At 45.7% G+C, this 26,971-nt stretch overlaps 1 protein-coding gene across 1 annotated transcript; it reads right to left on the bottom strand.

Annotated features, from left to right (window-relative positions):
• Positions 1-19,299: 19,299 nt before the first annotated feature.
• On the bottom strand, positions 19,300-26,201 carry DCK (deoxycytidine kinase). The gene is made up of 7 exons (XM_054633485.2): positions 26,044-26,201; positions 25,132-25,250; positions 24,533-24,726; positions 23,752-23,899; positions 22,756-22,871; positions 22,194-22,293; positions 19,300-20,552 (listed from the first exon to the last, which is right to left on the bottom strand). Exons 1-7 carry the CDS (start codon positions 26,111-26,113, stop codon positions 20,526-20,528), a joined length of 774 nt encoding a protein of 257 aa, XP_054489460.2. The 5' UTR covers positions 26,114-26,201; the 3' UTR covers positions 19,300-20,525.
• Positions 26,202-26,971: the final 770 nt, after the last annotated feature.

Raw genomic sequence — 26,971 nt, 5'->3', positions numbered from 1 at the left:
ACACAGTGGCACTTGCAAATTGGAGCAGAAAACACTGCATGGCAACTACACCAAAGAAAACTTCAATGTGCCCACCACATTCCTTGGACTGAACACCTTTAGTAAAAGGGAAACCCAAAACCTTGGGACTTGGATTCAAAAGAGCTTCTCAGAATCATAAAGAAAACCATGTTCAAAGACCCCTGAGGTAGTATGGGAAAACACAAAACCAAATTCCTCCAGCTAAGTCCCCAAGGGTTGCAGTTTTGGCAGCTGCTGCCTGAGCTCCCTCCTGTGCCCTGGAACAGGAAGCAAGCAGAGCAATTCAGGCATTTCTTACCATACCATGCAGGCAGGTAAAAGGCTTAAGTAATCTTTAGCACCCAGATTTATTCTGTGACCAAGCATTCCTGAAGTGTCAAAACAACAACCTGTCATTGGTTTTATAGGGAGAAGTGCCTAAAAGTACAAAAGTATCCTGACTTGGCAGTTTTGTAACCTTTCCTGGTAAAGTCCCATCAACTGCTGAACAGCATATTCCCTCTCCCTTGGCAACTGAACCATGCCCTTCACAATCCCTGCACAAGCCTCTGTTTACAGAAGGGTCCCTGAGTCTTTCCTGTGGGCTCTAGGAGAGATCCTGAACTTTGACTTTGTAATCCAGTGTCGTTGTCCCTCACTCTGTAAGGGCTTGCCTAAAGTCTTGCCTCTATTTATGATGTCTCTTCCCTAAGATCTTTTCCAATTTACACATCATCAGTCATTTTCTCATGTCCAACAAGAGAAGTGAAGGTTTTGCAATATAAGACTTCACCAGTATATTCAGATTTCCTGCTGCTACTTAATTTGACTTGTTTGAATAGGTCATTGACTTCTATATTTATATTGCCTGTATTACAAATGAAAATGCAGTGCTCTCAATTAATTTTCAAATTAGCTGCTAAGATTTTAAAACAGAAAGGCCCAAATATACAAAATAACCAGGCACACACACATTCACCCATTTAGTTTTTCAAAGCACATTTGGTTCACAGGGTAAGGCCACCCGTGAGATTCCTGATTTACTTTCTTCAATACGGATTGGCACACAAAGTAAAAAATGCACTCCTGATCATCCTACAAATAATCTGACAGATTTCTATGTCCACTGCATCATTGTCATACTATATAATATGGAATAGCCTCCCAAAATTAGATTTCACACCACCAATATTTAAAATTTAATTCCTTGCTAAGAAACAAAGGGTGAAACCATTATTTCTGGCAACAGTATAATCTCAGATAAGGAATATCCCCCTCCCCTTCCATCTTCCATTCTAAGATCTTATGCCATCAGCACACAAAGGGAAGGAAAGGTACGAACTGTTCAGATACATCAACTCCTTCTTACGGGAGAAGCCCTGGAGCTTCCGACCATGTAAATAAACACCTGACTGTTAGAGAAGAGCAAGGACCAGAAACAGGTTCTCTGACACATTTCAAAAATAAACACGGCTGTTCCATCCCCATTATCAGATGTACCTGATCTGAGTCTCAGCAGGGGCCACTTGTCTGAGCAAGCAACATCACAGCTCAGGATGGCAGAGCTCTCGTGACCTTTATTGTTATTACTGTTATCAAGGACATCACAAAATGCTCTTCCTTGGAAGTGCAGTTTGGCTCTGATTTTCTGCTGGAGGAAGGATTCCATTTTTCCTTTTAATTGTTTATTGTTTAGGAATCAGTGCTTTTAAGGTGTTTCATGTTACAATTTTTCACACAGAAATAGATACTGACTCACTGGAAGAAGACAAAAGCTGAGGAATCTGAAAACAGGGCTCTTGGTGTTTCTAGCTACATCTCCACCACCACAGCCTACAGATGTGGAATTCTAAGGCCTGGAAAGACTTGGTTCTCATGTTAGGAAACCCTTGCTTTCCACTTAACAGTTACTCTGACCACATTCATCCCTTCAAACCAATAAATACAGGGAAACAAGGAGAACTTCCTTCTCCACTGGAAAGAGCAAACTTAGTTCCAGTGCTAAGAACCTGTTGGCTGCCTTTTCCCTCCTGTTAGAAAGCTTCAATTTAAACTCTCCAAAAAACACTGAAGAGACACATTCTCTGAACGAGAAAGCAATTTTTACAAGTGACAAGACAAGAGAAATGGCTTCAGATGGACTCAGGGAAGGGTTAGATATTGTAAAGAAGCTGTTCCCTGTGAAGGTGGGTGAGGCCCTGGTTGCCCAGAGAAGCTGTGGCTGCTCCATCCTTGGAAGTGTGGAAGTGTCCAAGGCCAGGTTGGATGGGGCTTGGAGCAACCTGGGCTAGTGGAAGGTGTCCCTTGCTCTGAGGGAGTGTGAACCATGAAACCAGAGACAGGCTGGGCTGTGTGAGGGAGGGTGTGTGGCCTCCCAGGTCCCCCTGGTCTGGAGGGCTGCCCCCCTCTGCCATTCAGCACAACCACTGCCTTGAGCCCCAGCTCAAGACCCAGGTCTGGGTCAGGTCAGGTGTTTCTGTGTGAAGCATGTGCTGACAAATCCAATCCTGCAGGGAGCACCAAGCTATCTGCATTGCCTTAAAACCGTATTTCCATTTTCCACAAGTCACAGAGTGTCACAGATTCATTTTAAGCTGTTTTCCTAGACCTCCTCTAAGTTATTTCCCATTAAATGGTACTAAAGGATGTGTTAAAGGTAGGATGGGATGCAAAACACCTTAAATATTTATGGCCTTTGTATTTATTACAGACCTCAGGCCTCCTATACAATACGTGCCAGCATCTCCATTCAATGCCAAACATTGTCAACATTCCAATAGGAAGAATTTATACCTACCTCAAGTTAATAAATCAAAATTACTACATTAGCCTATAGATTTCTGTCTAGTTTAAAGGGGCTTTAGAACAGTGTGCAAGGAAGAGAAATTTCCTATTGCTAAGCTGGGGAGTTTATCTACTGAAATAGAGTCAGTAAATAGCACATTAGAGAGAGGCCATTCTGGAATGCAGTTGGCCAGAAATGAAACACCACAATTAGCAGGAAATTCTAACGGTTTGGTGAGAGTGCTCTGCATCACACTTGCAGAAATAGACCTCAGCTTGCATTTAAATGCCAGCCTGATTCTCAAAACCAGGCAGTGCTGATGTCCTCATCATGTAAGTAGATTCAAAGCTAACTCTGAGCAGAGTTAAAAACAGAAAGCAAAAAAATTAGCCATTAGCATGGAAAGTCACTTTCACTGCTGTATTTTTATATTCTGTCTCTACATTTTTGGGCTGCAACTTCATATTAGAAGATATCAGCTGCTGAAAATCAAACTTCAGCACAGCACTCTGTCCTTCCTAAGCCCATCCTGCTGCTCATTCCCTGGAGAGCTTTCTCATGTGCTCTCTTCACTCTTCTTGCAGTCAAAGTTCAGCAAGCAGGCAGGAATTTGGGCAGAAGAATTTTCCTGCAGCTTACACAGCAGAAAGCCCCGCGTTAACCTTCCCCATGACCCTCCCACGCACCTAGGCAGGGCACAGTTAGATTCTCAGCTCTGTGACTTCTATTCATGCTTTGCCCAAGTGTTGGCTAATTTGGGAGCACGAGGCCAGCACTGGCAGAAGGAGAGGAACTGTTCTGGGAAGCCAGCAGATCTGCAGACACCTGCCAGGCAGAAATCCCCGTCCCGCATGGCTGGCATCACCCCCCTTTTCCAACTTGGGATTAGTGTGTCATTTGTGTGCATCAGCTCTTCCCACCCAGCGTCTCTAGCAGCTGTCAGAGGCTCTTCCCAGCCCACCAGGCAGATGGCTCTGTGGCTGGGATGCCTATCCAGTACTAGGCACTGGCACTTAGCAAGTGGCTGGAATCCCTCAGCAGGACTATAATAAGCACAGGGCATGACTAAACCTGAAGTGCTGTTTACTTATGGCATTGTGCCATAACGCATATGCCACAAAGAACTTGAAAAAAAATGTGACCCACATCCTCTTTCAATTCCTTACCCCTCTCCCAGCAGTATCTCATCACCCACAGCCAGCAACCCGAGCCCTGGGGAGCTGTTTGGGAGGCAGCTGGGACAGCAAGGACAGTGTGTGGCCCACGACCAGCACACAACAGGGAACTCAGCCTTGTTCTGTCCAAACAGCATCAAGCAGGTAGAACAGCTGGGAGCACACTCTAAAAGCCTCAATAGAGTGACACCTTGCACCATGTCACTGTTTACTTTCAGCTGTGCTATCAGCCCTCTGGCTACCACTGGCTCCCAATAGTTGTCCTAATAATCCTTGCACAGACATGAATAAGGAAGGCTTTGAATGGTCAGTCAGGAATTTTTAACAAGGACTGCCAGGATGGTGAGTTGGAAGGGCAGGGTTAGCTCTCCCCTGAATGAGAGGGGGCAAACCAGCCACTTGTGACATCCTTGGCACTTTTTGCAGTTGTAGGGATCTATTTTTCCTCTTCCTTTTTGCAGGCAGAGGAAACAAAGCGCTGGATGCATAACTGCACCTGAAATGGTACATCTCAGTCAACCCTGAGCCACCCTCAAATTTCTGCAGTAAACACTTCATTTTCTTTGGAAACAAGTAATTTGCAAATATTATCCCAAACCGGCAGAAAAAAATAAAAAAGGAGGCAAGTCACACTCCTTAAAGCAAGGTACTCTGACAAATGATTTTACAATCCAGAGATCCCACCAGCAGTATCCTAAACCTGTGCCCAAAGTGCTGATGCAACATGCACATGTACATGTGTAGGCACATACACACAGATCCAAACTCTTTATGAGAAGAGCAACCAAGTGAAAAGAAAGGAATTTTTCTTTTCTGAACTCACACACACTTTATTAAAACTGGATTTTGGAAGCATTCCAATTCTAATTCCTTCCTCTGAAAGAACTCCATGTCTTAAAAATACACAGTATGTCATAAGCACTATTTCACTTGTACTTTTAACTCCTAACCAGGCAGGCAACTACCAAAGGCCCTGTTTTAAATGCACGGTAAAAGGCAGATAAAATGACATAAAATGGTCTGTTTCAGTTCAAGGAAGCCCAACAGTCAAGTCAAACAATACACTAATAAAGCCTCTTATTTGGCCTTATCATAAAGCAGAGCACTAGGGCTCAGGAGCTCAGTCCCTGGGTAGGGACCGGGTGCCCGAAGCTAGCTCGCTCATGCCAAGGCCGCAGGGCTACCATCTAGCAAGCATGGTGATTATCAGCTCTATAGTGATTGCAAGCTCTCAGGATTTCAGCTCTGCTTGCTAGGTAGTGGTGCCCTGGGCTGGAGGCTGCAGCAGACGGAGAGAGAGGAGAAGGAGAAGGCGCAGGCTGTTCCACGGAGATGGCTTTATTTGGGGAGGTCCGTGAAGGGTCTCTGCTCTTCTTCTTTCTCCCCTAATGGGGTACAGTACGCTTCTTTTATAGGGTTGGAAAGGATCCAAGCTTGACCAATGGGTAAGGGGTTAACATGACATTGCCTTATAGGGTTACAGAGGTAGGTTAGGGGGTGGAGGACAGAAAAACAGGAATTTTCTTTTGCTGTTTCAGCATTCCTATTGTTCATATCCTCCATGGTGCTTTTCCTAAATCTATGGGGTTTACTACAATACACAATCTTTTTTTTTAGGAAAAAACCTTCAGTAGTGACGGTTTTCAGTAAATTTTGAAGAAGTGTCCTCCTCTTTTTCACTTACAGAAAGAAGAAAAGGTCAACCCTTTAAGCTATTTCAGACTGTGTGCCTGTAAGCACTAATCATATGAAAATCCCCTCTTGACCAACATCTTTGTCACAAAACTAGGGCAAACACCATTTGGAAATCTTTCAGCTAAAAGCACTTCCCTTCAGGACACAGCTTCAAACCATCACCTACAGCCAAACACCATCACATGACCTTCTCTGACCCCTCACTCCCTGCAATCCCCACTCCCAACAGTGTCAGCCTCAGCAATCCTGAGACTTGAACCTTGCAATTCTGCTCCTTCCAGCCAACAACTGGAATGAAGCTGGACCACCCATCTTCATGGGAGGACAGGATCATGTTTCTCTGAAATGCTTCAGTTCTGATGTCAGTAACTACATGAGCTGCACATACGTGTAGCTTTCTTTCTGTATTTATTACCCCCTTACATCTGGAAAACTGTTGATTTTGGTGAGCGGCTTATTTGCAACCACAAGCATTTGGCTCTGAAAGCTCAGAGCCACCAGTTTAGACCAAATCTTCACCTGGCACCTTTCAGACTTGGGTTTTTCCCAGATTGGTAGTGGCCATACCTGTTTGCCCACCTTGATGAATGTGGTCTCCCACATTCTCACAGCTAATCACACTGCTTGAGTTTTCCCTTCTTGACCACGAGGTGTGGGTTTCTCATGAAGCAACACAGCATTATCACATGTCACCACCGTGCTATCAGACTGGAATCCCAGCCCCTTACCTTGTTCAAAGAGTGGATTTCTAGTGGAGCTCCTCACCGGTACAGATCAAGCCTCTCAGGTAACCAGTGGTGGCCAACCACAGGACGAGAGCTCCATCCAGTGGCCTCTTCTCCAGCCAACACTTACCAGAGCCGTGAATTCATTTTGCATGTGCCCCTTTGGAGACTCTCAGAAACTCCAAGGTGCTTCAGCTCCCCCAGTTTCCATCATGCAGATTATTTCCCATTAGAAATTGGGCCTTTGTATCAAAGGGGATAAACCTCAACATCGACACCCAAAACCGATGGTAATTTCTGAAACGTTACAGGTCTCGCGCTTTCAGACAGCACTGAGATTGCTTCCCACAGATACCCATCCCTTGTGTATTCTCCTGAGCCCTTCAAGCCATTACTTAATACAGATCATTTCAAGCAAAACTGCTGATGTCTTAGCGCCAGCACGCTTCCTCGGCAGCTCCAGAAACCAGAGTGAGAAAGGACATGTTAAACAGCAGTGTGACTTTTGGAGCTATCATTGTTTCTACCTCACTGTTTCTGGGACCGTTTTGCTCCAAAGCCTGGAGCAGTGGGACACTTCCTCCCTCCAGAAGGCAAGTCTGCTCTGAGGTCAGCCAGTCCTCTCCCTAGTGTACCCTCACAGTCTTTCTGGGAAGGAGTAATGCCAGCTTGCTTCTGCTGTTCCACTTGCTCTGATTTACCTGGGACAAAGGGTTATCTCTCTGATCTTTCTGTGGATGATGTAACAACATGTTGAAGGAAGACAGTGTTAGACTGAATTCCTCCTGGGTGCCTTATAATTAGAAGGCACAGTCAGAACACTGTGGCAATAAGAGAGGTTGGCTTTAAGTAGCTGAGCCAAAAGACAATTTAAAACAATGGCAGTTGTATAAAAAGCAGAAATAAATACTGTACACTTGTTGTGGAAAGAACTGGCATGATCTCATCTCTAAAGGGATTTAGGTGCTAAATTGCCTCTGCAACCAATTCAAACATTAAAAATTCCCGAGCTTGTGAAGGTAAGTGCAGATTTAATAATAAAATGTCCTTTATCTAAAAAAAGACTGTTTTAAAAGTCATCTGTAATTAATTGTTGACAGGTCTCCAAGTTAAACCCTTTGTAACAGCAGCAGTGTCCTGTTGTTAACACCATATCTCACACTCAGCATGGACCAGTTTTCCCTTTCTTCTGTGGCATTACTCAGGCATGGAACAACCTGAGAGTCTAATCCCACTTTCCCTTAGCTTTGCAGGACCTCAGAGGTTCTTCCCACAAGATATTTTCCCACCAGCCCAGAGCACACTTGCTCAGCCCCATTCCAAAAACACTGCACAATGTCTGTTTACTTTGACACCAGTGAACCATTTGATATTTTTCCTCTCTTCCTGTCATATACCCATAAGCTACAAGTGCCCAACTAAAACATTAAGTCACATGTCCTGCTGAAACACACACTGGCAGGCAGAAAGATCCACCACAGCTGTAGCCATGGACTCCCCCCCTTACCTGTGATGCATTTCTGCTCCTTCCTTGTGCTTCTGGAGCAAGTCGCTTTTCAGCTTCACAGCAATGCACGATGGAGGACTGGGAGAATCTCAGATACTGCCAGCCATACCAGGAGCTGCAGGGGCACCTAGAACAAACAGAAGAGATTATTTGTCCTGTGCCCAGATGCCTCTGAAAAGGCCAGGGCCACGCTGCAACAAGAAGAGGACTGTTAGTTGCTGGGTGAAACAGTCAGCAGTGGGGCTGCGCCAGGCTGGACCAGGCTCCAGCTTCCAACATCTCAATTGGCTGTGCAGGCCCTGAGGCTCTGTTGCAGGTGCATTCCCACCAGGACACCAGACCAGCTTGTTAGCACAGAGCAACAAGGTTTTTTTCACTCTGTAGCCAAGGCAGGCAACTGTGGGACTTGAAGAAGGCACTTAGTTGGTTATTGTGTCACAAGCTTTCAGCCTTCTGCTCCTGTCCAGCCTTGCTTATCCAGCAAACATCTCTGTCCGCTAACGAGTGGAAAAGGGAGGAAGGACTCTCTAGGAGGTGGATAAAATCAGGTGGTTTGACTAAGGCTAAGGCTATTTTGGCTATCATTAAAGCATCAGATTAGCCAGTCCATTTCTAAACCACACTCAGGGGATAAAGGAAAAAGTCAAAGACAAGGCTGCAGTAGGCAGTGAGAACAAGTTAACTGCCCCACAACACACAGACACACCCCCAGAACTGTTTAACTTGTGGGCAAGGCTGGGAAATCCTGAAGCTGAGCACCACAGACATTTCTCAGAAGGACCGGTGTATCAGTAAAGGAATGATTTCCAGGAGTTGGCAATGGCCTGGGTACAGAGCCAGGCTTTTGCCACTACACTGGGTACTGTAAGGACCCCCCTTCCAAATCTACACAGTAAAACTGGCCTTACATGGGCACTCTGACACCCGCTGGCTCTCAGCCACCTGGGCTGGGCAGGCCAGCCTGTTAGACAGAAAACCCTCAGAGAATCTTCCCAAAGAAGAAAGGCAAAACCCAGATCCCGGGTGCTAAGAGATTACAGGAATGGCAACCATGGGACAGCAAAACCCAAAGCCATAATGAGCTGTAGGGATTGCTGAGCAGTAACTGTGCTGTGTGTTACAGAGCAATACTCTGTGTTTGGAATCACTGTGACTGCACACTCTGGCTAGATACTGTGGGCACTTTTTTCCCCAGACACTATTAAACCTTGAAGCTGCTGCTAAAACCTATGCAGGAAGTAGCAAAATCTGTCAGGAGTTTAGAAGCCCTGATCCTTTTCAAATCCAAGCATCACTGAGAAAACAGAGTGACAGTTTACAGAGAGAGGTGTCGGGAGAGTGAGGTGACATCTCCTGATGACAGCAGGACATGGGATTAAGCCCCATCACACACAGCCCTCTAGTGAGAGTCAAGAATGGTCCTGGGCTGCGCCAGGTTACATTGAGTCAGAGGGAGAAATTAAATGAAGCATGTCAACACAGGCTGCATTTTCCTTCTAGGGCAGATAAGGAGAGTGCTGGAGGGCTCTCAGCAGGGAAAGAGCATAGTTGGCTTCAAAAAGTTGTGAAATCTTTGCCTATTTCTAATCAGTGCCTCAGTGGTGGGAAAGAATGAGCAATCATTCCTGGACTGGGAGGAAAAAACAATTAGCTTTCCCAAATCATTATGGAAAATAAACCCAATAGTAAGTCATACGAAACCACCATCTGCCCAGCAAACCTCAAATGACACAGTAAATTTGGTGAGAATCTCATGGAAGGAAGCTCCTTTTGCTCCTTTCCAGCTAGTACCCAAACAGCTGGTGGAGTTACTGGTGAGTCACCAAATCCCAGTTACACCAGTCAACCTATAAATATAAGGAAGAAAAATCTGTTGTGAGGAAGGATTCAGTGAGTCTCTTGGCAGATTCCACACTTGGGACCATCACACCATCCCTATTTAGATAGAACCCCTTCACTCCCAGAAGCCAATCTCCAAGAACATGTCAAGCAAAGCCACCAAGTCATGGAAAATAAGGAAAATATTGGCAGTGGGTAGGTTTAGAAGAGGTATCAAGAAGGAATATATTCCCTGTGGGACTGGGGAGGCACAGGCTGCCCAGAGAAGCTGTGGCTGCCCCATCCCTGGAAGTGTTCAAGGCCAGGCTGGACAAGGCTTGGAACAATCTGGGATAATGGAAGGTGTCCCTACCCAGGGCAGGGCCTGAAAGAAGATGATCGTTAAGGTCCCTTCCAACTCACACCATTCCTTGACTCCATGATTCAGGAGGATGGAGTAGCAGAAGAAGATTACAAAGGGTGCAGGCTCCCTTTGCAGCAAAAAAAGACAAGGAAATTTTTAATTTCTTAGCAAATACAATTGTGTATAAATAATAAATTCTGTGCCACTAGTGTGTGGGAAACTCACTCAATCGAGCCAATCCGTGATCAGCCCCAAGCTCTACTAGAGACTTTTGATGTGGCCTGTTCTATCAAAAGAATTCCAGCGTTCAGCAAAGCTACTTTGAAGTTCTTAAATAACCTTTTAATGACTCTCTACTGCCTCCTAACTTCTTCCAGCCACTCAAAAGTCATGTATCACACATCCAGCTTTAAAAAAAACAAATAGATGAACACTGATGCCCAATTTAATCAGAACATTGCTGCAAATCCCTGGAGATGAGGTTGTGCAACACGCTGCCAGGGGCAAGGAGCACACTGCTGTGGTAAGCAATTTGTAACAGCAGTCAGGACAAGTGAAGAAATCAGCAGTGGGACTGGGGTGGGGATTTTCACCAGCCTCGAGAAACACTCCCTGCTCTACATGAATTATAACCAAATGCCTTCCTCACAAGGAAGTCATAACACCGTTTCCTTTTCTTAGGTAACATCTAAACATGCCCAATTCCTTACCAACAGCAGATAAGCAAAGAGCTCTGGGGTGAAATGGATCTCTAAATACTACAGCAATGCCAACTCCACAGAGGCTGTTTCTCTCCATGTTATTTATATTTGCAGTATATTTTTCATCTTACTATCCCAACAATGCTGGTTTTACATTCCTAGTTTTTTTCTTCCAAAGCAGTAAAAGTTTCCTTGATGCTCCTTCCTGCCAAGCAGAACCTGCCTGCAGGGTGAAATCAACTTTCTCACAGAAAAGAACTTTAGACACACACTTTTTTTGAGCAGCTGAATGGTACCTTAAACATCTCCTTTCTCCATCTCCCATCAGTGACTTGTAAAAACTGAATGTACTTGGGCTCCAAGCCAGCAGAATTCAGTTACCAAGACGGGAAAAAGGAAGAGAAAAACCACACAACTCGTATCCAAAGGAAAACGCAAGTATTTCAAATTTATGTGTGTCAGAGGAAGCCACGACCCTAACCCCTTTCATTAAACATTGACAGAGTGCTCATCTGCATATCTTAATTTCAAGCAAACAAACCCAAGTTTGGAGTCAGGTTTGTTTAGCTGGATTAGACATCACTTTCCCTCTCACCCCACCACATTTAGGGCATGAAACAGAGATGAGAGCCTCAAAAACACCATCAGGTTTGGGACTGATGGCTCTCTCCCAAGTCCTTTCTCAGCATGTTCTCCTGACTGGGAGATGCTATTAAGAAAACAAACATAAAAACCACAGGCTAACTTGGTGGGTTCCTCCTTGACAATACACTGTGTGCCAGGGGGAAAAGAAAACAACAAACCTTCATTCTCTTACAACATGTGCTTAGCTAAGCCCCAGTTCAAATAAATAGCTGTCCCCAGACCTTGCTCTGGGGGCAAGCCTGCGCCATGAGCTCAGCACACCTCCACCTTGTCTGATGCCAGCAAAGGGCTTGTAGGGTGAGCACAGCCTTTCCTGCTGAAAACTAACTCTTGCTGCAAGAAATTATTCCAGCTTTTCCAGGCAAAACCTGCACTGACAGAAAGAGCTTTTTAACTAAAGCAACCATACCAACAGAAGACAGAAGACAAAAGAGGCTGCCAAGTTTGTAATGGCCTTATTTAGTCGTTAACCTGTTGACTTGGCAGAGAAAAACCATCAGCAGATCCCTTTCAGGGATCTAAGATCCCCTTCAGGGATCTAAGCAGTTCTTATTCACTGGCTCTGTGGGGATGTAAAGGCCTGACCCCACAAGCACCAGTGGAGCTTTTCCTACACACACGACCCTCGAGTGGCAGCACTGCCCTGGGTCTAGACAGGGAGCTGATGTGGCAGAGTATGACTGAATTCATCACCACAGTAGGCTCACAGTAAGCCTCCTCAGCCCCATCAGCTGTCATCTATGCACAGCAAAACAAACACCAAACACCTCCCTTGGGAGGTGGCTGGGACATCCAGACCTTCTAGAGAGAAAAGCAACAACATAAAAATTCCTTGAGGGACTTACCCTTGCCTTTGTTCTGCCACTGTTGCTTCCTTACAAGTCCAGCAAGCAGAAGCAAGCACAGAGGTTTTGTTGTGTCACTGGCAAGGCAGGAACTCAGCACCCACCTGCTCTCTGAGTGCTGAAGCTTTGGCAATCACTCAAGGTAACAGGTTAGCAGCACGGAACATTCCTAACCTCCACTCTGTCCCTCTTCCCTTCCATCAGATACAGCTGGGAAACTCCACACATTGCAACAGCTCTTCAGGCTTGTCTTTAGGTGACATTTCCCACCTCTCAGTATAATTGTCAGCTACAGAAAAACAGGTCCGTTTTTATCCTTCCCTCCTTTAGAAACAACAAAAACCCCTCACTGCTGAGCAGACCTTTCAGCATTGTACTTCCAAACCTGGAAGTAAAATTCCATCAATCAATTCACTCCTAACGTCTATAAACCTGCTTGGTCCAGTCCCTGCTCACCTCATTCCCTCAGCACGTTATGTGACGTACTCTGCTGTATTCAGGTCACTGCCTGCTCCCACCCCTCACTCGGGCATTCCAGTGAGAGACACACTGCAGTTCAAAGCAAGACTTCCATCCAAGCTAACTTCAAGGCTTAAAGGATTTGCAAAAGCTAACAGAGAAAGCTCTCAGAAAGCTGACATCAGTTCCGTAAAATCATCTCACTCCTGTAAAAGCGGTCTAGTGCAACACTAAGAATTAGCAGCTCACAAGTTTCAAATTTGACAGTTAATCTGGGCCTCTAAAAAAAGCTGAGAACCCTCATTTTGACCACTGAGGGACCAAAAAACCCCATGCTGTGGATGGGAGTCTCCTGTGGTCACTGTGCAAAGCAGGAGCACTGATGCAATGCTGCTGTTGGATGACAGCAATGGGCCCAGCACACACTGCTGCAGGAGCAGAACCAGTGTTTGTGACCCTGCTGGAGCACAGCCCTGCCAGCCCCAGCCCGTGTGTCCAAGCCACCCCAGCCTTCTTTCCCAAATGGATTGTGCACAACAGATCTTCATGGATTCTATTTAGAAAGAGCCTACCTCAACGCCACCCTGCAAGTACCTCAGCCTCACCCCAGATTACAGGTGCACTGTTTCCTGTAAGGACTCAAAGCTCCCCCATCTCTGTGATCTGTTTTCTTGGTTTGATTTCTGTGGAGCTACTTTGAAAATGAAGCTTCAGTAATGAACATGAGCCAAAGATCCAGTCCAAGGCATCTCATTCTCATATCCTGCCAGATGAGTAAAACTGTATAAGCCATATCAGAAGAGAATCAGCTCTACCATATGAGCATCTCCCCATCCAACATCTGTCTCATTGAGAAGTCTATTTCCCTTAACATCTATCTCAACCTCTGCTCTTTAAAAAACAGCAACTGACAATTTCCGTCTAGCTCCTGCCATCCTCCCCAGCCACTTCCACAGCAGCTAAAGGGTTAAAAATACAGCCCAGCTCTCAAGGCACACCTTGCTATCAGCAGTACAGGTGCTGCTGTGACTCATGGTCACAACAACAACATGTCCATGACTTCACACTGTCAGGCAGTCACCACTGGAACCAAGGACTCACAATTACTGACAGTTTGGGTATTATTTCAGATTAAAGTTCATTTTTACAAACAGACCACAGTCCCCTTAAAAGTAAACCCCCCGTAATAACAAAAACTTAAACCAAACTATATACTGTAATTTTTTAACCAGATCAGACAGGGCACTGAAAGGTTTTGGGTGTTGTACTGCCAAAAAAAACAAACAAAAGTCCCCAAACAAAACATCCTGAAACCAAGGAGCAGAAGTGGAAATCAGTACTTACACAAAGAGGCCGAGAATTCTAGGGTCTTCATTGAATTTCAAGACTTAAAGTGCTTCCTACTGAAAGAAAAGATTATTCAAGGGACATCCTATTCCAGCCAGCAGGAAATGTCGTGGGACAGATCTAATCCCCTACACAAATGTCTTCCAGGACCTGAAGCAACTACAGTTACCCGAGACAAGGATCAGAATGGAAACAGCCAGTACTTTAGCCTAAATATCCAGGCTCAGAGCTGGGAAGGTGAAATGACAGCACCGTGCAGGTATCCCCATCCAACACAGGTGCCAGTGTAGGGAAATGAAACGCAAAGGCTCAGTCCGTGGGCAGCGGCTGACAGACCAGGAAGGAGAACAGCCTTATATTCCAGCACGAGAGACAAGCAGAGGAGATGAGAAAAACAAAAACACCTCAAAGGCAGCACAGCAAATGCAGAGACAGAAAATTCATTACAAAAGTGGCAAAAGGGAGGGTTCCACAGAAGGGCTTTGAAAGATCCAGAGATCTTCAGCCTGTGCTGCACAACAAGCAAACACAATTGCTACATTTCCAGCAGTGCTTTCTGACCTCCTGCCAATATGATCCCAGCTGGACTGTACCAGCGATCCCAGAAGCAATGCTAACAGCAGTCTTTAAAGCCAACAGTGCAACCAGATGCTGGAGGTGTCCTCATCTGAGGGCAACTGGCAAGTGCAGACAGTCAATAAAACATAAAATGCAGATGCATTATCACTTTGAGTGTATCATGGGTGAGCAACCTTGGGACAAAAGGAAATTTTCAGACAGGAAGAGCTAGTGACTCATCTCCGGCATGGACAAATTCCATCAGTCCCACTGCAGGCACAAGCTAAGTCTAAGTCACTAAGAGATCTCAACAAAGGCCATTATTTACATACCTAAGTAACAGCAAGTGTGTATCACAGGAGTTAAAGCATGCAGGACCGCCGTGACACTTGGCAAACACAGTAAGAATTCCTTCTGAGAGTGTACCATGCCATAGCATCCCCAAAGCTCAGTGCTACCTATCCTAAAATGCTGAACAGGCTGGGAAGCCACCAGCAGAGGAACAACCACTGTTACACTGTCCTTCCAGGAAAAGGCTTGTCCTGTGCACAAGCTGTGGTTATGTCAAAGGGGAAGAGTAAACTTCAGCAGGAAAGAGCTGAACTGTGAGATGAATCTGTTCTCCACAGCTGAAGATCTAAGAATAGCAGGAGCACTCATTAGCCATAAAAACCTGAGTGTAAGTGCATGTACAACAGCACGAGGAACGCTGACAATGGAGTGCCTGATGGCTCCCAGCCTCAGGGAATCTCCCTTCACTCTTCAGCAGCTCAGACTGCTCAGTTCCACAGAACAGAGCTATATTCCTGAACCAGACTGGTTAAAGCAGCACGAGCTGCACCAAAACCCCCACTGGAAAAAGCTCTTCAGTCAGTTGACACGAGCCCACTCCCTAGACAACACACAGCAGAGACAGCAAAGAAACTTTGGCAAGGACAAGCACACCTGGAGCACCTACACAACTACACTGGACCATTGCAGGAAACCCTCAGGAAAGCAGCACCACTGCAGATCGGCAATGAGACCTAAAAAGCCAAGTCCTGCTCTTTGTGACTGCGGGTGCTCTCCTCACGAGGCAAAGCACAGGCAGGACACAGGTGACTGACCAACAAGGCAGTCAATGACCTGAGGCCACTGTGCTGGGCTGAGGGCTTGGGGTAAAGGCCATGAGTCGCAGCAAGGACAACACCAAAGGTGCAGTGGAGGCTCAGCAGAGAACAGCTATGGCTTCAGCAAAGCAGCAGAGGCAAATCTGAAGGGAACAATGAGAAAAGAGCACACAGTCAGCACACATCCATAGCTGGTGCTGAAACCAGGAGGAGGTAGGAAAAGCCCTGGCAAGCAGATGGGTTAACTCAGCAGAATTACTCAGAGAAGGACTGGAAGACCTAAGACAGCCAAGTGAAGCAGGGCAGAAGCCACACGCTCAAGAAGGCTGTGTCCGAGTCAAATGCTGCAACACTGGCTTTAACTTGTCTGTTACAACTTGTATGAGATCATGTTTCTAGCAGTTATTAAAAGACAAGTCACAAAAACTTGGAAATTGGAAAGAAAAGCACAAAATACAGGACAGGAGAAAGCACAGGATGTCCTCTGAAAGACCTGCAGTGGCAATATTTTGTAAATAACTCCCAGAAACCAACAGCTTTTTTCCAAGCCAGGCAGTACTACGAGCCAGCAAACATCCATGGTGCAAGCTGGACAACCTTGACTTCCTGGAGATCATATATGGCATGTCCAGCCTGCCCAGGACATTGTGAAGAGCAGTCAGCAGAAATCCAAGAAATGAGCAATAGCCTGCAATCTCATTCAGCCTCAATCTTATTTACACTGCTCTCATATTCTCTGTACCCATGGACTGAAATTCAGACCCAAGAAAAAAAGTCACCTGCACACAAGAGCCTCCAGTTTGGGCTCTGAGCATTCCATTTACCCAACTAAGGTAAAATAAATCCCTGCACTGCTTACTCTCAGTGTGGAATCCACACTCCTTGTCACTACTGGATTTCAATTGGCATTCTGGAGATGCACCCCCAGTTCAGGTTGCTTTGGCACAGTAAGCACTGTGCATAGGCTCAGTTAGCAGAGCTGCTAGGTGTTTTACTTGGCAGCAGGCTGCCAGTATCAGACCTGCTGGGGGCTGAGTGCGGGTGAGAGCTCAGGCCTGAAGGCTGCCATGGCTCAGACCCTGTGGGAGTAGCGTTATCCATGTGCTAATGTTCACTCCCAGCACATCAACAGCTGGTGGCTGCACGGAAGGCCTTCTGGTGACCAAACCCCTGCCATTAGCTCAGCCTTTTCTAGTCATTCACTTAATCCAGCAGGGTTTGCTCTACTCCACTCCCTCCTGCTAGAGAGCAAGATTGATCTCACTCCATGCACTACTTATCCTCTGGCCGAGTGAGGGACTGTGACCTCTTCCTTCTTCACCTTTTCCACAGCCATTCACCGTTAAAGCCCAATGCTCCTCTTACAGCCAGCCCAGGGACTGAGACACAATGACCTCCAGTGGCAGATTCCTGCATGGATTTCTCCCCTTTATCACTAGCCTACAGGGACTGCAGCACACTTTTGCCATCAGTTTGTATTTCAAAACCAAACTTCTCCTAAGATTCCTTTCCTCACTAACAGTTACAGCTTTCTTTCCTAGGTGAACTAACACAGCTAACGTTGCACCAACAGCTTTTAGTATCTTTTAAAGTAAATAAATAACTTCCATTGGCCATGAATCTGGGCCAACGGCATCAGAACATCACAGAGCAAAACCTAAAACCAGCGCTGCCTTCCATTATTTAATAGCACACTTCAGACCTACAAAACAGCACATCCATTTTAACACATGCCTTCTCCCAGGCTCCTGAAGGTGTGGGGAGGTATCAATATTTTAAAGACAAAAAGAGTGAAGCTAAGAGTGATTTATTTACTCACAGTCACGCAGAGAGTCTAAACGGGAGCTGGAAAAAACCACCTGGTGGCCCATACACTTGGTGATGCTGAAACCTCTTGGCAAGAGCACTTGCACACTGTGTTTTCCTAAGATACACCTCATTACTGCTGCAAACATACAGACTTCTCTGGGCTAGGCATAACAGTTCACAATCAGTTTCTCCTAGGTCATTTTTATTTCACAAAGAGATTCCTGAAGATCTAATTACTAGAAAAAGAACAAAACCAATTCAATACTTACCATATTTATACACAATTCCATTATTATGAAGTCTGCTTAAATAAACAGAAAACAGTACTAATAAGTAACTGGCACCAAATTATAGAAAATTAGGTTCTACCTACAAAACTGGTAGCTGTTTTAAGAAGCATCTAGAGATGAGAATATGAACTTAAGTAAACTTAGAAGAGAACTTAAAATCCACTATATAGAAAACAGCCACAAGGACTGAGAATAAAATGAGGCAATATTCAGACTATTACTCACACAGGTACTTGCATCACAATTCAAACCCTACCAATCAGTACTTCAATCTGTTTACAAACTGGAAAAAAAACAGCATCCCGATTTTGTTTCCTGATCTTGATTAAAACAAGCAAACATTCCTAGGCAATTCCATCAGAGTATCTCTTATCCAAGGGAAGAGAAAGGGACACAATACTCAAAGGCTGAAAAACAATCCTCACCAAACAGCAGACACCAGTTCAGAAACTTTTCGCATCTCTAAGAGGCAAAAGCCAACACAACAATCCTGGTTTGTGGTAGCCTGGGAATAGATGCAAGCAAAGGAAATACTGACAGGTTCTGAAGGCTGAGGCACTGCTGGAGCTGAGGTCTAAGCCGAGGCACAGGCAGACCAGTCTCAGGCCATCTCTGCTGCTGTCTGTCCTACATACAAATAATTGCAGCTTCGTGTGCTTCAGGCCAGCCACTTGCAGATCCCCCAGGAGCTGGGGGACCAGTGGGGTGTGTGTTTGGGGTTTGGTATTGTTTTTTCTCCGCAGCAATTAAAAACATTCTTATAATTGGTCATGACTTTGCTCCTTCCAACCCAAACTTGGCAGGCAGAGATTTTGTAAAGCTTTCTGGAACGGGCTGCAGATAACCTGCCACAGAATTTCTGTGTGCTCTCTGTGATGGGTTTCAAAAGAAGTCTTTATTAGAATTCAGACATGTTTACTTCCTCACAACGAGCACTGTCATTCCAATTCCTGTAATTAAATCCACAATTCTGACAGCTGAAACTGTAGAAATAATTGCACTGTTAGTCAAAATAAGTTGTTACTGTTCAGACTCTTGCCAAGAATGCTTTAAAAGCTTGTACTATGTGTTTCAAGTAAATCTGAACTGAATCTTCATCCATTCCACCTCACTTCCTTTCTGGAGCAAAGATCTCAAAATCTTTCCTTTTACTGGGCAACCTTGGAAGTCCTGCTCAAGATTTTCTGCCAGACTACTTCTAGTTTCCATACAACATAAATATTACACAATGCTCTTGTACTGAGCACTGTCACACACTCGATGCACCTTTATGTAATCCCGTGTCTCTGTCCCATAAGTTTGTTTCCCACATGTGAAAAAAAAAAAGTGAAGTCAGTTTCTTAGAAATCTTAGAGAACTTTTTTACACCAAATACACCTATTGTACCAGTATTACAAATGAGCAATCCACAGTATTACTTCTTTTGTGAGACACAAGCCAATGCTATTAAGCACTAAAAAGTCTTTCCAACCACTTTTATTTTTCAGCCAATGATTAGGGAATACCAGCACAACTCCAGCACTAAAGGAACAAATCTCATCTCCAGCAAGCAGGTAGCAGAAGCACCACGGTAGACAATAAAAAGCTTTACAATAAAATTTTGCCTTCAAATGCCGAATGTTCACTCAGAAGTGTTCAAGGCAGAACAAGGCAGCTCACAAAACCCAGCACTTGAGATGGGCAACCTGGAGTTTGTTTTCTGCAGCTGGAACAAGAGGCTCAGGCAGCAGCTACTTCACACAGGTCTCCACGCCTTACTCCAAGCAGGTGAGACTGAAAAACCTACTTCCAACAGTGCAGGATCTGGGATAAGCACCCAGAAGGCTCAGTGAACACATGGAACAGCTAGAACAAAGGCAGGAAGCCACCTCTCACATCCCTAATGCGATTATGGGATGGTTCAGCAACACGTCATTTACAGATGGAGGCCATTTGCAAAATGCCCTTCTGCCCAGCGCAGTGCCTAGCAAGCAAACATATTCCTCTCCAGGAGAAAAGGACTGACCAGCAACACCCACAGCACTCTTTTTGGAAAAGCTAATAAAAATTGGTAAAACAAAAAGCCTCAAATATACTAGTTTGCAGTGCATATCAGAAGTAGGTATAAAAATTCATTTGCTATATAGGGAATTTCAGTCACATTTGGCTTTAATTCAGTGTATTCTACGAAGAACTTCTTCTATGAAAAGTATCAGAAAACATTTTTGTGTACCTTAAACCATAAAATTTTAGGTTATCATAAAATGCCCTCAGCAGCAAAAATGGTTTTTACCTTTTACTTCCTGGGAACAAGAAAACATCCATTACAAATCCATGCAGCTAAAAAACAATGAAGAGATCTAAAAACCAGCTACCTTCTTCAAAATTGAACTGCAGTTGGGCACAAAATAAATTTTAAAAACCTACAAAATACTCTAGAACTCATTGGTCTGATCAAAAACTGGCACAGCTTTTGGCAATGCTCAGAATCCTTGTCTCTTCAGAATCTGTGCATGTCACTTCACATAATACTGAACAGACGTACCATTTATTTAATAATTCCCCTATTCCCAAAGTTTATTTGTTCCTCACAACCAAATCACCAGGACTGAGTCTTGCCTCTCCAGAGGCCTCCTATAAAAGAAGGAAGAAGCTGCACTTGGAATCACACAGAAGTTTGGAATGGTTTGACTCTGTCTGCACTTCAAAGTGGATTACAACGTGCTCAAAAATTCCTTGACCTGCAAAGAGAAACAAATATTGTCAATCACACTAAGTGTTTATCAACAGAAATAGGTAGCAAGTGTATTTACCTCTCCTCTGCTTTATGCTTTGCTGCAACCTAAAGAAACAGGGAAAAAGCAGCTCTGGCTCAGCCATGCCATTACCTGTCCACCAAGACCATTTCCAGACATGGTACCTTGTAATTTAGCAGATGCAGGGATGATGGGATGATGCTCACCCCTCCTGCACTCCTGAACTAGAGCCCTTTGTCCCAAAGGACTGCATTACAAGCAGGTGTCATCCAGACAGGAGGAGGATAATGGCCACCTCAAAAGAGCTGTCATTTGGAAACCATGGAGTCACACCCACTGCCTGCACACCAGCTGAATTTAACACTGCTGAACAACCATGGGCACCTGGAACCTAAGCCTGGCAAAGAAATAATGAAGCAATACCTACCTAAACCACGCTGCTTGGAGAAAATCCAATACTGGAGATCAATGCCAAGCTCACAACTCCTGCCTTTAAGTTTCAGGAACATCCCAGGAACTAGGCTGTGATACAGTCTGAAAAGGGAGCATTTTCCTCTGCCCACTCAAGCCAGGCTACTCCACAAAAAGAACCCTTTTCTAGAGGACATGATGCTATTCTTTTGGCAAAGGCTCTCCTACACAAAGCCCATCTGTAAATATTCTGTCCAAATTCTTGATGTGAAATGGAAACAGATCTTGGATCACACTCTCCGACTGTGACCCTTCCCTTCCCAGGTCAGGGCTCAAAGAGGTGGGGAAAAAAAGAAGAGGTCAAATCCCTTCCTGTAGAGAAGGGAACACATAACTGTGCCAAGACTAACTTGAAAGGCATCACAAGAAAGCCAAGCTCTGCTTCAGAGAGTAGCAGCAGTAATCCTGCATGAAAAACCCTGTCAGGATTTACACACCAGGCACAGTTTTAGGATGAGCATCACAACAGAGGGAAGAAGAAGGAACACAAAGGTGTCCCCACACAGCACACACCAAAGCCCAATGTACCCAGCCTCATCAAGTGTACCTCTTCCCTGGCTCCATTTAGGAAATGCCAAAAAATAGGGCCAACACAGGGCATAGGCTGTTGCCAGATAACCTGATGGCTACCCCAGAGAAAACTCCTGCAAAATACGTACTAAGTTGCCCGAGCTGAGCCTTATCTCATCTTGTGCAGATGGAAAGCAGGCTCCCTCCACAGCTGCCATCTCTGGTCATTCCATCGATTAACAAGCTCAACCAGGAAGACTGGTTTTAATCAGGTGAACACTTCCACTCCTGGGTGGATCAACGGAGATCAAAGGACAAAGCTGCTTTTCTTGTGAAGGAACACAATTTCTGAAGAATGGAAAAACATGTGCAAACCACTGCTGAGGTCTGTAAGCATTGCAGCTACCCAGATCAAAGTGAAGTTGTCCTTGCTTTACTCCCACTGGGATTCAAGTACGGAACACCTGAGCAGTTAAATGATAAAGGTTTGTCCTAGCTTTAAAATATGCATTGCCATAGGCTGTTAAGCTCTTCCTTACCTGAGTGGAACTGTGTGACTTAGATATTTTACAAGGATGATAAGAGCGTATAGTGTATTTCTAGAGCAACGTGAATCATGAGTTTGTGCTGCTTGTGAAATTTTACCTTTTCGATCATGTCATCATATTCGTCCTTTTTGCCTTTGAAGTCTTCGTTAACATCGAGCGTTAAAATTGGAATTTCCTGTAGATAGTCAAAATCTGTTCTGTATTGGGAGAGGAACAAAGAAAATATTAACAGCTGGAAATAAAGCAGAGAGCAGTCAAATTCCTGTCAGCATTTTTATTGTTAAGAATCCCCCAAGAAGAACTGCATCTATAAATTGCAGCCAGGAATTCTGAATTTACAGCATGGCTCCTGGGATACACCAGTGATTCACAGACATTGTGCTCCCCCAGCACCTAATGGAATAACAGCACTGTGTGTGTTACAGCCAGCTCAGCTGGAGCCTCTGCTGCTCAGAGCTCTGCGTGAAGAGAACTTGAGCATGCTGTAATCATGAACGTGCTGGAAAGACACTACTCCTAAGGAAACACTGATAGAAATGTGCCTGCAGTTCAGATTTACATATCATAAGAGAAGCTGAAGTTTCACTGGTAGAAAAAGCCCCACAGAATACCCTTACAAAGATTTACCCATCCTCAAGGAACTCCTTAGCAAACCCTACCGCAGTGTCCTGTGCTGGAGCCAACTTTCATGCTTGTAGTGAAGCTTCTCCAGATATTCAATAGGGATTTCTTGTTCTTCATCTCTTCCACGCAAGTAAATCCTATTCAAGCATTTCTAGAGGCAAAAGTTAGCAAATAAAAATAAATAAATTGCTGTATTGCATGCAAAGAGCACAGAAATATCCAAATTAAAAATAACCAAATGTTTAAAATAATTTGTTCCCATCCTGAGCGCACCTAGAGCCTCAACAAGCCAAAACTGTTAAGTGTTGTACTTTGTAATTTAAATATACATTCTTTTCTTAAATACAAAACCAAAAAGCCCTCAGAGTTACTCCAGTGTGTTACATTCCAGTTTTTTACAACCATAACAAAACTGAAGGCATTGAAGCTGGAAACAAGGAAATATCAAAGTGATCTGAAAGTTCATTAGAGCTCTTTTAACCTCATTTTTTTCTCTTGGTCAAGCTAATCTTACACTCAAAGGAGGTATTCTGTTCTGTCCTTTTAAACAAATAGTAGATGGCCCAAGATCAAAGCAGGGTCATAAGGCCTCGCACACAGGGTGTGCTTTCACCTGGCTTAGCTCCAGCTCCCCAGGTGTAGGGGCTTCACAGAGCACCCCCACATCAGCTCTACCATCACTGGAAACTATTGTATCCATTCCCTGTACAGCTATAATCCCGATGTAACAGCTATTCCTACAGGGATTTTGTACTTTCCTGGAGCCGCTTGCTTTATTCCAGCGGTATTTTCTGGTTTACTGTTCTCATTTATTCTGTTTTTAAAATGAGAAGATCATTACCATCACAGCTGACTTTAATACACACAGTCTACATTTGAAAGAACCTTTTTTTAAGTACTTCCAGACCTAGTCACAGCTCAAGCACTGAAGCCTCCAGGGGCAAAGCACAGCCTGAGCTGAGCTCTACCCATGAGAGGCAAGGCCCAGAACACAGAGTTGGTTTTGGTGCTGTCACATTCATACCCCTCACCTCAGGAGTGGCTCGGAGATAAATGATCCCATCCAGCGCCAGCCTCGAGCCAAACTGTTTGTTCACCCAGTCGTGCCAGTCCTGGTAAATTGTCCACTCGGTCTCGTTCATGCAGTCAGACTCGTACAAATTAGCAGCAAAGATGTACCTGTGGACATTGAAGAGATGGAAACAAAATTTCCTCAGACACAGGAATTCCTTGGTTTGCCTCAAATACAGTAACTAGAGAAGAAGCTGAGTGGTGACACTGCAGCATCTCTGAGGATCCCCTGGAGTGGAATAAACAGCTGGTATTGTCCTCCTGGAGCTGTGTGCATGAAGACCACCAACATTTGCAGGAATAACCCACAGAACACAGCTGGTTTGTACACCAAATGATTTTTCCACAATAAATTAAAACACACTAATTTTTGCAATATATTACAACAGGGGAAGCACCTAAGGACTATGGGATGGGATTCAGTTATCAGGTTTCACCTTCTGAATCCAGAAACACGGGATGGGGCATTTTATTTAGACATTTTCCTGTTGGCCATAAATTAAAGCATGAGGAATTCCACCTCAACATGAGGAATGAGGGTGGCCAAGCAGCAGCACAGCTGCTTAAGGAGGTCACCGAGTCTCCCTCTGGAAGCATTTCAAGCACATGGATGCGCTCCTCTGCCACCTGCTCAGGGAGACCCTGTCTTGGTTGGGGGTTTGGACTGCAGAGCTCCCTTCCAACTTTGGGAAGGGATTTGACTTGGGAGAATTTCCCCTAGAGGGCTGCAGCCCCACGTACCTGTCACTGTAGACGGAGCGCTCAAAGAACACCACGGGGTTCTGGGCGCTGCCAGGCTTGCGGTCCAGGGCGCTGAGCTGAGCCCGGATCCTGCTGAGGCACGCGTACGTCTGGAAGGTGAAGGCCCAGCGCTCCGGCTTCTCGTACATCATGCGCAGCACGTTCCCACCGCTCCGCTGCGACGTGCTCAGCTCCTGGGCCCAGGGGAAAACAAACACACTGCTGCCTGATCCTGGGAAACGCAGCTGGGGAGCAGGCGGGAGCAACGTGTGCCCGGTCAGTTTCACACCGAGCTCACCAAAATGCACCCTGCTCTTTGCCAGGTCTAACCAAGATCTCCATTCCCTCAAAAGCCACCTGCACAGGAAATAGCAGCTGGATTGCCAATGGAATTGCAGTAAAAAAAAATCCCACCTTAACACCAAGTGAGCAGGAGCTACCACTTTCAGATATTACATCCAAGAGGAACTCACACCTTGTGAAAGCAATCAGCAAAAGTGTTGCTATCACACAGAGTCTGAATAACACCCACTCCGTTGGACACGCTGGTGTGCTGAAATCAGAGATACGTTTGACTTTTTTTTTTCCCCCTCTTTTACCTCACAGTTGTCTCCAGAGCTTTGCTGGACATTGCACCATCTAGCTACAGGCTCGGGAACCACTTCCCACTCCTCATTGGCTTGTTTCAGAATGTTCACAAAGGTGGATTTCCCTGCAGCTGTAGGAGAAGTATCCAGGAACAACTTCAGTGAGAAACCACCCACAGCAGTGTTATTTAACTAGTGTTCAACTCTGCCTTGCACCTCCTTAAACCACTCTCCCACACCCACCATGAGGCAGACCAGTCAATGGAGCAACAGGGTTTTTCTTTCGCTGAATTTAAACGGGTCTGACAAGAGGCACCTGATGATACTTTGAGGTGTGCGGTGCAGGCCCAGGAGCAGGATTCAGAGATCCTTACGGAGCCCTCCCAGCTCGGGAAATTCCGTGATTCTGGGTGCTTTACACCACAAACGGGAAAGACGTGGGGAAAGCTTATCCCGGACTTCCACACCAAACAGGTGAATCAGTTGAAAACTCTATTAGAAAGCTTTTTTTTTTTTTCTCTCCCAAATCTCACAATTTTTACAGTGTCAGGGTAAAGCCTCTGACATTATGAATTGGCTTTTTATGCCTCCTGACCTGATTAAAAGCCTTTTGCGGAGGGAAACAGCCTGGAAAACCGTGTGGAAGCATCCCTGTTGCCCCGCTCTACCGTAGTGGAAGGGGCCCTTACACAAGGGAAAGGGGGAAAAGGGGGAAAAGTGGGAAAAGGGCAAAGAGGGGAATGAGGGATGGAAGGGATGAAAGAAAAGAAAAAAGACAGGAAGGAGGCAGGCAGGGGTGAAGAGTCCTCAGAGCTGTGCCTCTCCCGGATACGGCCGAAAGCACCGAGCGCCGCGGAAGCCGCCTCTCCCTCCAGCCCTCGCCAACTCCCCTTCTCCCGCGCAGGCGGGAGGCGCCGGACTCACCGATGTTGCCCTCCACGGCGACCTTCTTGATGCGGCCGTCGGGCCTGCCGCGCTTGGGCGGGGTGGCCATGGCGGCCTCAGGGGGCGCCTGAGGGGGCGCGAGACCCGGACGCGGACCCGCGCGCGCCGCCTTCAAATTTGGCGCGCGCCGCCTTCAAATTTGGCCGGGGCTGCCGCTGACGTCACCGGCCCGCGCCCGCAGCGGAGCGCAGAGCGCATCGATGGCGCCAGGAGTTGCTCCCGCTGCTAGCGCTGGGGGACAAAGGGAACGGGACAAGGGGACAAAGGCACCCCCCGGTCACTGAATGCCTTCAAAACCCCTCCGGGAATGGCCTGGCACTGGCACGAGAGCTGGCTCTAAGGAGATGGCCAGCACTTGAACTTAGAGGGCTGTTACCGTTACTTCATTGGGAAGACATAGCCAACTTCAGGAAGGAGTTCTTTGCTTCAGACTGGAATTCTTTACTTCAGGAAGGCAGGCCCTGGCACAGGGTGCCCAGAGCAGCTGTGGCTGCCCCTGGATCCCTGGAAGTGCCAAAGGCCAGGCTGGACAGGGCCTGGAGCAGCCTGGGATAGTGGGAGCTGTCCCTTTGTTATCATTATATTGCAAGAAATCTATTGTCATTACAGTGCAAGGGTTCCACATTGCTAGAGTTTGGTACCTCATTCATGCTTCTTGTAGGCAGCTCCTCTAAGTACTGACTCTTCTTTGTCCTCAGAGCAACCAACTGACTCCAGTTCCCCTCAACCAACCAACCCACTCATTTTATAACACTCTTCTTATTGGCTACAGCTGCGGCCTGTTAAGTCAGGCCTGCTCCTAATCTTTAATAATTAACCCAGCTGCAACCATTTAGGGGATAAGATTACTTTCTATACTACCTTTATTTACATATAGTCTATCCCCCTACATCCCTGCACATGGCAG

Source organism: Agelaius phoeniceus, chromosome 4 (genome assembly GCF_051311805.1).
Source record: "Agelaius phoeniceus isolate bAgePho1 chromosome 4, bAgePho1.hap1, whole genome shotgun sequence".
Lineage (NCBI taxonomy): Eukaryota > Metazoa > Chordata > Aves > Passeriformes > Icteridae > Agelaius > Agelaius phoeniceus.
Note: the sequence above shows the minus strand (reverse complement) of the source record. Positions and strands in the feature narration are given on the sequence as shown.